Raw genomic sequence first — 12,852 nt, 5'->3', positions numbered from 1 at the left:
CCGAGTTAAACCCTGAAGATGCTGGAGACTTCAGAAGAGTACAAGAAGCTATTAGAATATCGAAAATCGGGCAAATATGTTCCACCATCTAAATTGAGGGCCCTTCAGGAATCAATAACGAATACATTAGACTCATCAAATGAGGAATATCAAAAGATTAAATGGGAAGAATTAAAAAAATCTATAAATGGACAGATAAACAAACTAAATAAGAGTAATATAAAGGAAGTGGTCCTTGAATTGTTTAAATTGAATATTGTAAGAGCCAAAGGTGTCTTGGTTAGATATCTCATGAAGGCACAACTCACAGATGTGATATTTACTCCAATATATGCATCATTGATAGCAGTTATAAACTCTAAGATCCCAGAAATAGGGGAGTTACTTGCATCAAGATTAGTTTTACAGTTCAGGAGAGCTTTTATGAAAGATGACAAAAATTTATGTCTTTCTTCAACCAACTTTATTGGCCACTTGGTAAACGTTGAAGTAATCAGTGAAATTTTAATACTACAGATATTACAGTTGCTCCTAGAAAAGCCCACGGATGATTCTGTAGAAATTTCTATCGCGATGATAAAAGTTGTGGGCAGCTATATGAGCATCCATTCAAAGGTGGCTACACAAATGATTTTTGAACGCTTACGAGGTTTACTTCATGACGATGCTGATTTGAGCGAGAGGACACAGTTCTTGATAACAGAGATCTTAAAGATCAAGCGGGGAGACTTTAAGGACTATCCAGCAGTCGAAAAGGAACTAGACTTAGTCGAATCTGATGACCAAAACACCCATGTTATAGAATTGGATCAATCGCTAAAGTCTCTTGATGCTCTAAATTTATTCCAGTTTGATAATGATTATGAACACAACGAAGCTGAATATGACAACATTAAGCAGGACATATTAGGGGGTTCAGACGAGGAAGACGAGGAGAGTGATGTGGAAAATGAAGAACAAGAAGAACAGAAAGCAGATGAGCTTCTTGAAATAAAAGACATGACTGAGTCAAACATGCTTGAATTTCAAAAAACTGTTTATTTGACTATGATGTCTAGCATGTCTGCAGATGAAGCTGTCCATAAGCTACTCAGATTAAATCGTGAAAAGCGTCACGTTGAATCCAACGATGAGATATTAGTTGACATGATCATAAAGTGCTGCTCACAAGAGAAAACTTATTCAAAATATTTCGGCACAGTTGGAGACAGGCTTATTTCGATGGGTAGGCAATGGCACAATGTATTTGTCAAGCAGTTTAAGCACTACTACTCTATAATACATCAATTCGAAACGAATGCGTTAAGAAACATTGGTAAATTCTTTGGACACTTATTTGCTTCAGATAAATTAGCCATCGATAAAGCCTGGGATGAGATTGTAATGACACAGACGGAAACAAACTCTGCTTCACGAGTATTTCTCAAGTTCATATTTCAAGAGATGGTAGAGGAACTAGGAATAAACGAAGTTAAGGCTCGAGTTCTTGAAGACGAGTATGTAAGAGAAAGAATAACAGGATTATTTCCTGTGATCGAAGCTACATACGAAGACGCAGATCATCTTCGTTTCTCTATCAATTTTTTCACAGCCATTGGTCTTGGTATATTAACTGAAGAAATGAGAGCTGTCTTGAACGATCTTCCTCCCCCTCCTAGAGGTCGCTCCCGTAGCAGGGGATCTAGCATATCGAGCAGATCGGAAAGCGGTAGCTATAGCAGGTCCAGTAGTGGTAGCTATAGTAGGTCAAGCAGCGGTAGTAGAGCAAGCTCACAAAGTCGTTCTGAGACAATTAATACACGTGATTAATCACGTGTGTTTTTTTATTTTTTTTTAGAAGTTGTATAGCTTTTAGTCTAGCAGGTTGTTTACGGGTGCGCCAGCGATGCCCCGGAGGATTCCGACCAAAATTTCATCACTTCCGACAGAACCTTTTCCAGCATCACTCTTAGCAACGCTGGCGATGCAGCAACTTCAAAACATACTGGCAGTAATTTGCGCCTTGCTCTGTTGCACTTCAGTATCTGTATTAGGACCTATCTTAATCTCGGACTTTGACGTATATCTTGATGCAAAAAGTGATAACTAACTCTGGACAAGCCAATAGTCAAAATTAAAGGCAGTTGAGGGCCTCCTTGCTTGGTGGATACGATCCTAAGGGCATTTTCGCAGTTCCGCTGGCCCTTTCATCGTTGTGTACTCTCCAGTGGGTGCAAATGCAATGGTCATTCATTTGTGTCCTGTATATAACTGAGCCAATAAAAGTTCGGACGTTAACAATTACACCAATTGGCTGAAATATCTACAACTATATAAGGGTTAACAGAACCCGAAAATTTGTGCCCTAAGAAACAAGTTGTTGTAAAACACTTAGACAAATAGATAAAATAAAATGCCAGCTCCATACGAAAAGGGATCGCAAAAGAAAGGTGCTAACTTATTCAAGACTAGATGCTTGCAATGTCACACTGTTGAAGAGGGTGGTCCAAATAAGATTGGTCCAAATTTACATGGTGTTGTCGGTAGAAAATCAGGTCAAGCTGAAGGTTTCTCTTACACTGAAGCCAACAAGAAGAAGGGTGTTACTTGGACTGAACAAAACTTGTCTGACTACTTGGAGAACCCAAAGAAGTATATTCCAGGTACCAAGATGGCCTTTGGTGGTTTGAAGAAGGCCAAGGACAGAAATGATTTGGTCACCTACTTAGCTCATGCTACTAAATAAGCTCAACTTTCATAGAAATGAAAACCTGGGTTATGGCTACAGAATGGGGCACAGACTAGAGACATTTCCGCTTAACGCAATCATTGAAAAATTTTAGACGGTATTAATCTACTACTCTGTACATACAATATTTATACTGCTTCATATATGTTAAACGATAGGATAATTGTCATAATTTGTTTAAGTTACCGAACGTTTCTTGGTGCTTAAGGATAATAAAAATGTAGTACGGCTGTTCTGTTTGAGTGAAGAGCAAAACCCGTCCTCACGTGTGAAGAGTGCTTGAACATAAAGAATGAAGACTAACTGAAGTCACTTATAGTATATGGCAAGTGTAAAGTTAATAGATTGAAGTTTGCCCAAGATGGAGAATATGAAGATCCCAGTTGAGGTTGATCCCAACGAAGATAGTGAATGGAATGATATCTTGAGAAGTCATGGTATAATTCCTGAAAAACCGCCGTCTCCAACTGCTCAGTTAGAAGAGGCATTAGATGAAGCCGTGAAAAAGCAGCATGAGAATAGACTAGAAAGCAAAGATTTGGATGAGTTGGAAGAGCTTGAGGATGAAGAAGATGAAGATTTTTTGAACTCCTACAAAGCTAAAAGAATGGACGAGTTGAAGAAGTTGAATGAGAAAAAGAAGTTTGGATATGTGTTACCGTTGTCAAAAGATGAGTATGAAACCGAAGTCACTCAAGCATCCAATGAATACTTTGTTATTGTCCACATGTCTCTACTGTCGAGTCTTCAGAGCAGGCTAATTGCATCCATTCTCATAGAGGTAGCCTCGAAATTTCCAGAAATCAAAATTTGTGACATTCCTGCTACAAGATGCATTGAGAACTATCCTGAATCCAACTGTCCGACGTTGGTTATCTATCACAATACGAAGGTAGTAAAGCAATACATAACCTTGGTTCAGCTAGGTGGCAACAGTACCAGATTGGGCGATGTCGAACGTGTATTGGTCGACATAGGTGCAGTTGACATTAATGACAAGAGGCTTCTTATTAACCAGGAGGAAGAAGAAGACTTGGCAAATGAAAGAAGACTCAAGTTTGTCAAAAAATCTTTGAGAGGAAGATCTAATGATTCTCATAATGGAGACGATGAGGATGACGATTTCTACGAGTAGCGATTTTTACGAGCAGTTGATGATACCTTATAATCCTTGATATTTGTCTACGAGAAGTTTATTCTTTTCAGTGTTTTAAAACCACAGCTGTCTTCTCCTTGTTGGTTCTGTACTGTTGAAATACTGTTGGAATGAAAAGACTATCATTATAAGCTCACGGAGTACTTTTGGGACCAAAAATGTACATAATTTTCTATCAAAAGTTCCTTGAAAATGCCTCTTTCTTGAACTGAGTCATATTCGTCTTCATGATCTAAACCCTTAGGGTTCTTAAATGCCTGTAATTGCCTGTTAGTGTTCGTAGTCCATAGTAATAAAAATTGTCGCGAAGAGCATTTCATATTTAAGTACGAGACTCATTGGTTGATCTACTGATTCAAACAAGGTGAGAGCCTTTCTCATAGTTAATAATTGATTGTCACCTAGAGAGGTGAAGCAGCTCAGATCCAAGAGATTCTGATTCTCATACAGCGAAAGAAAGGCTGGGATATAAGATTTTATGTTAATGATTTAGATCAGTTTCTTCTCTCGAATTTATAAGGACTTGGAACATTGATAAAGGGCTTAGTGTATTATACAAGAGCTTTAACAAGTGAAACGAAGATATCTATTGCATTCCAATGAGTTCAGAGGAACCGAAAGAAGTCTCTGATCGGTATTGTGATATTCCCACGATGCCTGTGGATTCATTCTTACATTTAAAATCATGCAATCATATTGATTCAGTTTTGGCCTCAAAGGCTCGAGAAGCTGTATTTATTGCCTACAGACAAGCGGTAATGCTCTCACAGTTTGTTCCTTCGGATAGGATATACAAATCTAAAAAGGATGGGTCAATTGTATCGAGTGGAAAATTAGCTGGGTTGAAAGCTGAATCATTAAAGTGTACTGATTGCTCATTGAATAATTTTGATCAGAACTTTATCTGCTTACAGTGCCCTAGTGTGGGGTGTTATTCGGGTAATAATCATGCTTACGCCCACTTCAAATCTAATAAGCATTCCTTCGGCGTGGATTCCAGCAATGGGTTATTATATTGCTTCATCTGTGGCAATTACGTGAATAATCATCAATTTAATGACATGAGAATGGAAGTTTTGAGTGATAAGCATTTCAAAAGTGCCGCATTACCACAGGGGGAGAATGAAATGAAGCTGAACTATGATAATCCATCTAGAACCGCAGTTAGTGGCTTGAGGGGCTTTATTAATCTCGGATCAACTTGCTTCATGAGCTGTATCTTGCAAACTTTCATTCATAATCCGCTAATGAAGCATCATTTTTTCAATAATGATTACCATTTCTTTAACTGTGAGAGCAACTATTGCTACAATTACGGAGGCTCGATAGATAAAGATAATGCTTGCATAACATGTAGCATCGACAACATTTACAAAAATTTTTACACATCTAATAGCACAGACGGATTTGCAATGACAAACCTCTTAATGACCGCATGGTATAAGAAGAAATCATTAGCAGGGTTCGAGGAGCAGGATGCACATGAATTTTTGCAATTCCTCTTGAATGAGTTTCATATGGACCATGAAAAAGTTACCAAGAAGTTGCAAGAGAATGGGTACCTGGAGCACTCGACCGAATGCAATTGTATCACCCATAGCGCATTTTCAGGTACTTTGGAGAGCTCTATTAAGTGCTTATCATGTCAAGAAAACACTAATACGGTCGATCCAATGCTTGATCTCTCTCTCGAAATTACCAAGAAGCCATCCAAACCTATGAACTTGTATGACTGTCTTGATTTATTTACCAAAGAGGAAAACTTGGACGTTAATTATCGCTGTCAGCACTGTGGTGAGAGCACGAGGGCCCTTAAGACACTCCGAATTAAGAAGCTTCCTCCAGTTTTGACCATCCAACTCAAAAGATTTGAGCACCATATTGGATCAGACACTTCCACCAAAATAGAAGTTCCAGTACTGATTCCTTTGTTCCTTAACATACATAAATACACTGCAGAATCTACACAAAATCCTGGTACCATCCAAGTCTTAGAACTTTTTGCTCTCGTCTGCCACGTTGGCTCTGTCAATACCGGTCACTACAGAGTTATAGTAAAGAATTCAGACAACCAATGGCTCAATTTTGATGATAGCGTGGTTTCGTTGGTTTCAGAGGAAGATGTCTCTAAGACAAATGCCTATCTTTTATTCTACATAGCTCATGACCTTTAGAACTCTCAAATTCTATGTCCAATATCTTCGCTATTTAATCACCACTAAGTTACCGATAAAACCAGTACTTTTACCGAGAAAAGTAAAACTCTTCTTGGCTAAGATCGGCCACCATTCCACTACGGAATAGTGACTTTCGCCAGTCCTCCCCTCGGCATTGGCCACTATTGCTACCGCTTTCTGGGCTCGTGCGACATCTTTCCTCTTTTGCACATCTAGTTTCCTTAAGTATCACCATAAGTGCTCTCGTTGCCCCCCTGATCTATGTGCCTTGGTCCTTTGTCTCCCCTTGGCACCGAGACTTGGTTGCACTATATCTTTAACCGAATTAATCCATATCAGGCAGTTCTTTCTCCGATCTCTCTGTGACATACGTCTATTGTCCCATTTCTTTCGTAAACGAACGAGATCATACATATCTGCCCCTTGTTACTGTGGTTTGGCTGTTTTTCATAGGCTTCCGCCTCCCTAGACTGGCTCTTTCTGGGTAAATTTCGCAATGTTCCGTGGATCGCTACCGTACTGATAAGAATAATTGGAGCCATTGAATTTTCCGTAAGAAGAAAAGTAATTGGATTCTAGATTAGACAGATCACAATAGCTGCATGAGCAGTCAACTTCAATAAGGATGCGGCGAGAAAGTTATAACAGGTTGTCAAGAGATTCCTTGGGTCCAAATCTAGTGAAATTATTACCGTCTCGGCAGCGAGATAGGAAGGAAGGAGTCTTGGAATCCTGAGGATGTGCCGAAGTATAAGTATGTAGCTAGATCCCAGGGATGAGTAGGTGGAAAGTGGCTAGTAAGATCTAGGTAGTCGATAACAATGAGGACAGTATTGCTGAAGCTGGTTCTTGCTATCGCAACGATTGTTGCAGTTGGGTATGGATTTCCTTTAGTGAAGAAAGATACTGTTGATGCAGCTGGACTGTTTGATACATCTATAGACGCTGGATGGCAGGCATTTTGGGGTGAGAACCAGAAGGGATGGAACAGCAATGATCCAGGGTGTGGATCAAGCTTTTCGTATGCTTCACTTTGGGATCTGGCTGTAGCTAGTCGAGTTGTCACCATGCTGAACAATAATCATAGAGTTGATCTTGTAGCAGAAGGACTCCTGAAATACAAGAACAGTGAAGGGTGGTATTCTGCTACTACAAATAAGGACAATGACTGCTATGTTGATGATAATTCGCAAGTAGTTTGGGTCTTTTTGGAAGCCTATAAGAAGACTAACAATAACGATTACTTGTCTTCTGCGACCGATTTGATGGACCTTATAAGAGGACAATGGGTTTCCAATGGTGGTGGTGTTCGCTGGAGTGTTGACGGTGACTATTTGGCATCTATATCCACAGCTGAAGCTGCTCTAGCTGCCGTAAGAGTATTTGAAGTGAACACTGATTGGTCTCTTGTAGCATTTGCTCTGGAATGCGTTTCTTGGTTGTTAGATAATCTACAAGATCCATCTGATCATTTGCTTTATGATGGTAAACAGTTGCCTTCTGGAGAGGTCAACGACGGCAAATTAACTTATTCTGTTGGGACAACAATCTCAACATTAGTATACTTAGCTAAGTTCACTGGAAGTAGTCTGTGGGTGAAAATAGCAGTCCAATTAGGAAAAGCAGCTACCGACAGCTCGGGGGCTTTCTACTCATCAACAGGTTACTGGAATAACCAATTGTGTTATGTTCAGCTCCTCTTTGGAGGTCTCTCAGATTTAGTTACCCTGGGACTTCAATTACCTTCCGGTGTGAATGCAACCTTTACTTCAGAGCTTAAGAAGCAAGCTACATATATAGCTGATTATCTAGAGGTTCCATCTGATCCAGGTTTCTACGTTTCGAATGTCTTCAGCTCCTCAAAGCAGATGTACTCCAAATATACTTCACAGTTTGCGTCCAGCGAAAGTTATTCTCCAGACCTGTCTGCATTCTGTAACGGGAACGTTAATGGAAAGATTAAGAGATCATTGATGGATACGATGTCAGCATCTCAGATATTTTATGACGTCAGTCAATTACTGTAATCCTAGATAGGTAAATATTTAGATCTAATTCAAATAGAAAGAGCAAAATTGCAACTGTATTATATATATATATTATTTCTTTTAGAGTATTATTCTAAAATTACTCTAAAATATCTTTAGAGTTGGGTATAAACGGGAATAAATAATCATGTCTTCCGCTTCAAAATATCTTTTTAATATGAAGTGATCCCTCTTTCAAAGAAGATCGTCATTCTAATATACATCACTACCAATTTCAAAATCATTTTCAGCCACATTGGCTTTCTTGCACATTTGCCTAAAGGTGCCATTAGTGTGGTAAAGATCCCTTGGAGTTCCTTTTTCGATGATTTTTCCTTCATCCATGACAATAATTCTATCATAATTCAATATGGTCTTTAGCCTGTGAGCAATACACAAAATCGTACAAGTTTTGAATTCTCTGGCAATGGTTTGTTGAATCTTTAAGTCGGTGTCATAATCAACTGAAGAGGTGGCCTCATCCAAAATCAAGATCTTTGAATTACGAACCAAAGATCTTGCTAATGCGATTAATTGTCTTTCTCCTAACGAGAAATTCTGACCATCGTCTTGAACGAATTGGTCCAAGTGGAACTTATGGAGATTATCGTAAGTGACATTATTGTCAGGATCATATTTCGTATGACGAATTCTGTTAGCCGTATCGGCATCAACAACACCCGATCTTCTCAAAGCATCCCACAAGACATTATCATTAGACTGGTTAAACGGATCTAAATTCTTTCTAATCGACCCTTGAAATAAAACAGGATCTTGGGGAATAATGGACAAATGGGAGCGCAAATCGTACAATCCCATGTCTGCAATATTTAAACCATCAATGAAAATCGAGCCTTGTTCTAACTCTGTTAATCTGTATAATGCAGTCATAATGGATGATTTTCCAGCACCAGTCCTACCACAGATTCCAACCTTTTCTCCAGGGTAAATACTAAAGTTCAAATCTTTCAACACCGTAGGTAAATTTGGTCTGTATCTTAAAGAGACGTGATTAAACTGAATATAACCGGATGGTGGCCACTCTGGTGGTGGTGTAAACTCTGTTTTCTTGTAGTCTTTTTCTTGGGGTAAATCAAAGGCATATTCGTGTAACCTTTCGACTGAATTCATTTCATTTTCCACCTGGGTCATTGAACGGACAGTCAAAGATAATAATCCAACGATTTGAATAACATAGTTCAATAGTAAACCTGTCGATTCCGCACTAATATTAAATTGATCCGTAATACATAACATGCAGATAATCAATGCAAAAGAACTTGCAATAATATCCAAGTGAACACTAAGCCACCTTTGATTGGCAATAGATAAATAGTAGGCTTCGTTCATTTTGTTGATGTAAAAGTCGTTCTTTTTTACAAAATCATTTTCAGCTTTGAACGATTGAATGGTGGTCATACCTGTCAACGTTTCATTGAAATTATTGTAAACCAAGGACCTCTGCGTAGCTTCCAACCTTTTGATTTCTCTAGAAGATCCATGATATATGTTTGCAACGAGGACGAATCCAAAGCTTAAGAATGGTACAGCAATAGCGAACCATGGTAAGTAGCAAATACATAATATGATAATACCAATAATTGTAGCCAACGGGAAGATGAATAATCTTAATTGCTCGCCTATCTCATTGTCTAAAGAGTCGGTATCTTTCGTAAACCGATTCAATACTCTTCCAACAGGAGAGACATCCATGAAACTCAACGGGACATGCAAAATTTTTGCTACAGCCCTCACGTTTAACTTCTCAGCAGAAATATTATTCATATAGGCTAACATGGTGAACTCTATGGCCGTGAAAATAACAGTCAAAAATGCAAATAATACATAAAATGCAATGTAAAAGTGGCTCGAAATGCCATTGAATCTTTTTTCCATCCAATATGATAACCAGACATTAGTGAAAAGCTGAGTAAAAGTTGCCAATGCCACCAAAAATACAAAAACCGGAGCAGCAGCAAAACCAAAAATTCCAGATCCTAAGTTGATATACTTCTTGTAAATGCCCCAGGAGATCGCATTCGTTGCCCTTTCTTCATCTTCGATTAACCTACCAAGGAACTCATTGTCTGATGAACTGTATGGATCTCCTGCCTTTATTTCTTCAACAACATCACTATAGTTATCTTTGATTTCATCTAAATCTCCAGAAGCTTCTTTATTGAAATGAATCAATCTTCTAAATTGATGGCATTTAGAAGTTAATTCCGCAACAGTGCCGAATTCAACTGATCCATCGCCATTAAGGAAAATAATCTTATCAGCATTTTCCACCATAGATAATTGATGAGTTGCCAAAATTAAAGTATGATCCTTCATTAAGTCGTTGAATAAATGGTCAATAATATGCTTTCCAACTTTAGCATCAACTGCGCTTAATACATCATCAAGCAACAAAATGCTTGAATTTGCATATACAGCACGAGCTAAATTGATTCTAGCTTTCTGCCCACCTGATAAAGTGATACCTTTTTCACCGATTTCAGTCAAGTCTCTTGCCGGAAGCAAGCGTAAATCATCTTCTAAACAACAAGCAAAAATTACTTTTCTGTACCATTCTTCCTTGTAAGGCTTTCCGAATAAGATATTTCCTCTTACAGTGGTATTTTGAATCCAGGGCGAAGAACACAATAACAAATTGTCATTTATATCCATCTCGCCTTTGTAAAGCTTCATGAAACCAGCCAAGCCACTTAATAAGGAGGATTTTCCTGATCCAATGATTCCAGTTACAATAACAAAATCACCTCTTTTAATATTTAAATTAACATCAAGGAGCCCTTGAAAGTGTTGATTAGATGCAGCTGCCGTTTTTTCAAACATCGTATCATTAGACGAAATACTGGAGCTAATTTCTCTTTGGATAATTTCGAATTGCGCCTCTTTTCTGTTCTTTTTCTTGTTTCTTTTAGTTTTGTCTGCAACATCCCAAAGAGAGTTGTTGTCAAAATCTTCCGTAGAGAAAGCTTCCCATTCAAAATATCCGTGTTTCACTTCAATGATGGTTTCGTTCAGCTTGCTATATTCAAGACTACTTAATTCCACCGATGCCCCTTTGAATTCGAATTCAGAATTGGTGTCACCTGCAATATAATAGTTGTAAGGAGCATTCAACTTAGATTCTAACTCTTCGTTATATTCACTTGCATTTAAGAAGTCTTTACAACGTGTAAAGCCAATGTAAGCGTCGGCACCAGTTGCTAATGCAATAGGAAGCAACATAATAGCTTGAGCCAAAATTGAAAATAATGAAAGTGAAGAGAAAACCTCACCTGGTGACTTCATGTTAGTCGAAGCCCACATTGTTACAAATGATATCATGGAGCTTAATGTTGGTAACGTAACGGCGTATGCAGTAATGAAATTCCTAAGCACTTTGATTGTGAACAAGTAACTCATTTCTTTTTCTCTAATCTTTGTAATATTCAACTTATAAGCTGCTTCCCAAGCATAAAATTTTATGACCTTAAGATTGTTCAAGACCTCTCTCATCAAGCTGATCCTCTCGTCAGTATACTTGACAACCGTTTCTCTAGTGAGAAACAATTTTCTTGTTAAGAGAACACAAATAACTAACGAGACGATGAATAATCCTATACCGGCCAACGATGGAACTCCAATATTCGTTAATAACAAAACGATGGCAATTATAACAGGAATTGGGAAACAAACAACTAAAGGTTGGAACCCGATTGCCAAGTCGATTCTGGATAAATCCGTTGTCATCAATGATGTTATTCTCCCCAATGGAAATTGATACTTTGATTTTGAGCTTAATTTGAAGGATTTCAATAATAATGATTTCGTCAAAATGGCCTTTGCCTGTGCTCCACAAACCATCGCATTATGGAAAAAGTGGTTTAATAGTAAACCATTTACAAATATCAAAACCACAGAACCAATAGTATAACCGATACCTCTATTCAATGAGGTGTCGCCGAATCCGTAGTATCTATATTCAACAAAATCAATCAACCTTCTAGTAAGTAAGGGTGATAAAGCTTGACAGCAAAATGATAATGCTAAAAAACTGCAACTCATGATATATTGCCATTTGAAAGTCATGAATAAGGCAAAAGGGATGCAGTATTGTGGCCATTGAAAATCCGTCAAGTCATCGTGTGACTTTAAATATTTGCTTTTTTCTTTCTCAAGATATCCGGCAAGATGATTGTCATATATATCATGCAATGACTCAACCTTCAACTCGTCAGTCAAGTAAAACAAATCATTAGGTTGTAATGTCCTCTTGTAACCCTTGATGATGGTTGGCCATAACCAAAAAAACACCATTCTCAGCAAGTAATTTTCATGTTTCCATGGGTATGCTTTACGCTCATCTTGAGGAGTGACTGGAGGTACCTTTTTAGAGAAGAGGAACGAAAATAACCTTTTCTCATTATGGAGCTTCTCCTGATTCTCTAAATTGTTCATCGAAGGGCGTAAAGAGTCATACTCACCACCATCCAAATCTGGGTCACCGTAAGGTGTAGTTTCTTCTAAAGGTGCTATTGGCTCAAGGTCTACCGGAGGCTTTCTCTGAAGCCCGCTTTGTGCCCTGCTACCCTTCGTCTTTGCTCTCTCTGGATATCTCAAGTTTTGTCCGGTCAGTTGTTCCTGTGAGATAGCGAACGTCTCTTCATACCTTATACCCTCCACTGGACTTTCCACATTATATGTCTCATATGGTGATCCAGCTCCGCTTGTTCTAGTCATTATATGCTTCTAGTACCTTTTTTGGGGCTA

General features: G+C 38.4%; 8 protein-coding genes across 8 annotated transcripts; 5 read left to right on the top strand and 3 right to left on the bottom strand.

Moving 5' to 3' along the window:
• Positions 1–18: 18 nt before the first annotated feature.
• On the top strand, positions 19–1,809 carry CWC22 (U2-type spliceosomal complex subunit; the record flags this gene model as incomplete). The annotated part of the gene is made up of 1 exon (XM_062954911.1): positions 19–1,809. One exon carries the CDS (start codon positions 19–21, stop codon positions 1,807–1,809), a length of 1,791 nt encoding a protein of 596 aa, XP_062811566.1.
• Positions 1,810–2,392: 583 nt separating this feature from the next.
• Positions 2,393–2,725, top strand: CYC1 (cytochrome c; the record flags this gene model as incomplete). The annotated part of the gene is made up of 1 exon (XM_062954909.1): positions 2,393–2,725. The coding sequence occupies one exon, from the start codon at positions 2,393–2,395 to the stop codon at positions 2,723–2,725; it is 333 nt and encodes a 110-aa protein (XP_062811565.1).
• Positions 2,726–3,089: 364 nt separating this feature from the next.
• PRCAT00004882001 (uncharacterized protein) lies at positions 3,090–3,863 on the top strand (the record flags this gene model as incomplete). Its single annotated transcript, XM_062954908.1, has 1 exon — positions 3,090–3,863. The coding sequence occupies one exon, from the start codon at positions 3,090–3,092 to the stop codon at positions 3,861–3,863; it is 774 nt and encodes a 257-aa protein (XP_062811564.1).
• Positions 3,864–4,009: 146 nt separating this feature from the next.
• Positions 4,010–4,204, bottom strand: PRCAT00004881001 (uncharacterized protein; the record flags this gene model as incomplete). Its single annotated transcript, XM_062954907.1, has 1 exon — positions 4,010–4,204. The coding sequence occupies one exon, from the start codon at positions 4,202–4,204 to the stop codon at positions 4,010–4,012; it is 195 nt and encodes a 64-aa protein (XP_062811563.1).
• Positions 4,205–4,483: 279 nt separating this feature from the next.
• Positions 4,484–6,058, top strand: PRCAT00004880001 (ubiquitin-specific protease; the record flags this gene model as incomplete). The annotated part of the gene is made up of 1 exon (XM_062954906.1): positions 4,484–6,058. The coding sequence occupies one exon, from the start codon at positions 4,484–4,486 to the stop codon at positions 6,056–6,058; it is 1,575 nt and encodes a 524-aa protein (XP_062811562.1).
• Positions 6,059–6,396: 338 nt separating this feature from the next.
• PRCAT00004879001 (uncharacterized protein) lies at positions 6,397–6,603 on the bottom strand (the record flags this gene model as incomplete). Its single annotated transcript, XM_062954905.1, has 1 exon — positions 6,397–6,603. The coding sequence occupies one exon, from the start codon at positions 6,601–6,603 to the stop codon at positions 6,397–6,399; it is 207 nt and encodes a 68-aa protein (XP_062811561.1).
• A 279-nt stretch (positions 6,604–6,882) lies between these two features.
• On the top strand, positions 6,883–8,088 carry PRCAT00004878001 (uncharacterized protein; the record flags this gene model as incomplete). The annotated part of the gene is made up of 1 exon (XM_062954904.1): positions 6,883–8,088. The coding sequence occupies one exon, from the start codon at positions 6,883–6,885 to the stop codon at positions 8,086–8,088; it is 1,206 nt and encodes a 401-aa protein (XP_062811560.1).
• A 213-nt stretch (positions 8,089–8,301) lies between these two features.
• Positions 8,302–12,822, bottom strand: YOR1 (ATP-binding cassette transporter; the record flags this gene model as incomplete). Its single annotated transcript, XM_062954903.1, has 1 exon — positions 8,302–12,822. The coding sequence occupies one exon, from the start codon at positions 12,820–12,822 to the stop codon at positions 8,302–8,304; it is 4,521 nt and encodes a 1,506-aa protein (XP_062811559.1).
• Between the last annotated feature and the right edge of the window lie 30 nt (positions 12,823–12,852).

The sequence above is a fragment of the Priceomyces carsonii genome (assembly GCF_900007245.1).
Source record: "Priceomyces carsonii strain CBS4050 genome assembly, scaffold: Debaryomyces_carsonii_scaffold_5, whole genome shotgun sequence".
Classification (NCBI taxonomy): Eukaryota; Fungi; Ascomycota; class Pichiomycetes; order Serinales; family Debaryomycetaceae; genus Priceomyces; species Priceomyces carsonii.
This window is presented reverse-complemented; position numbering and strand designations above follow the sequence as displayed.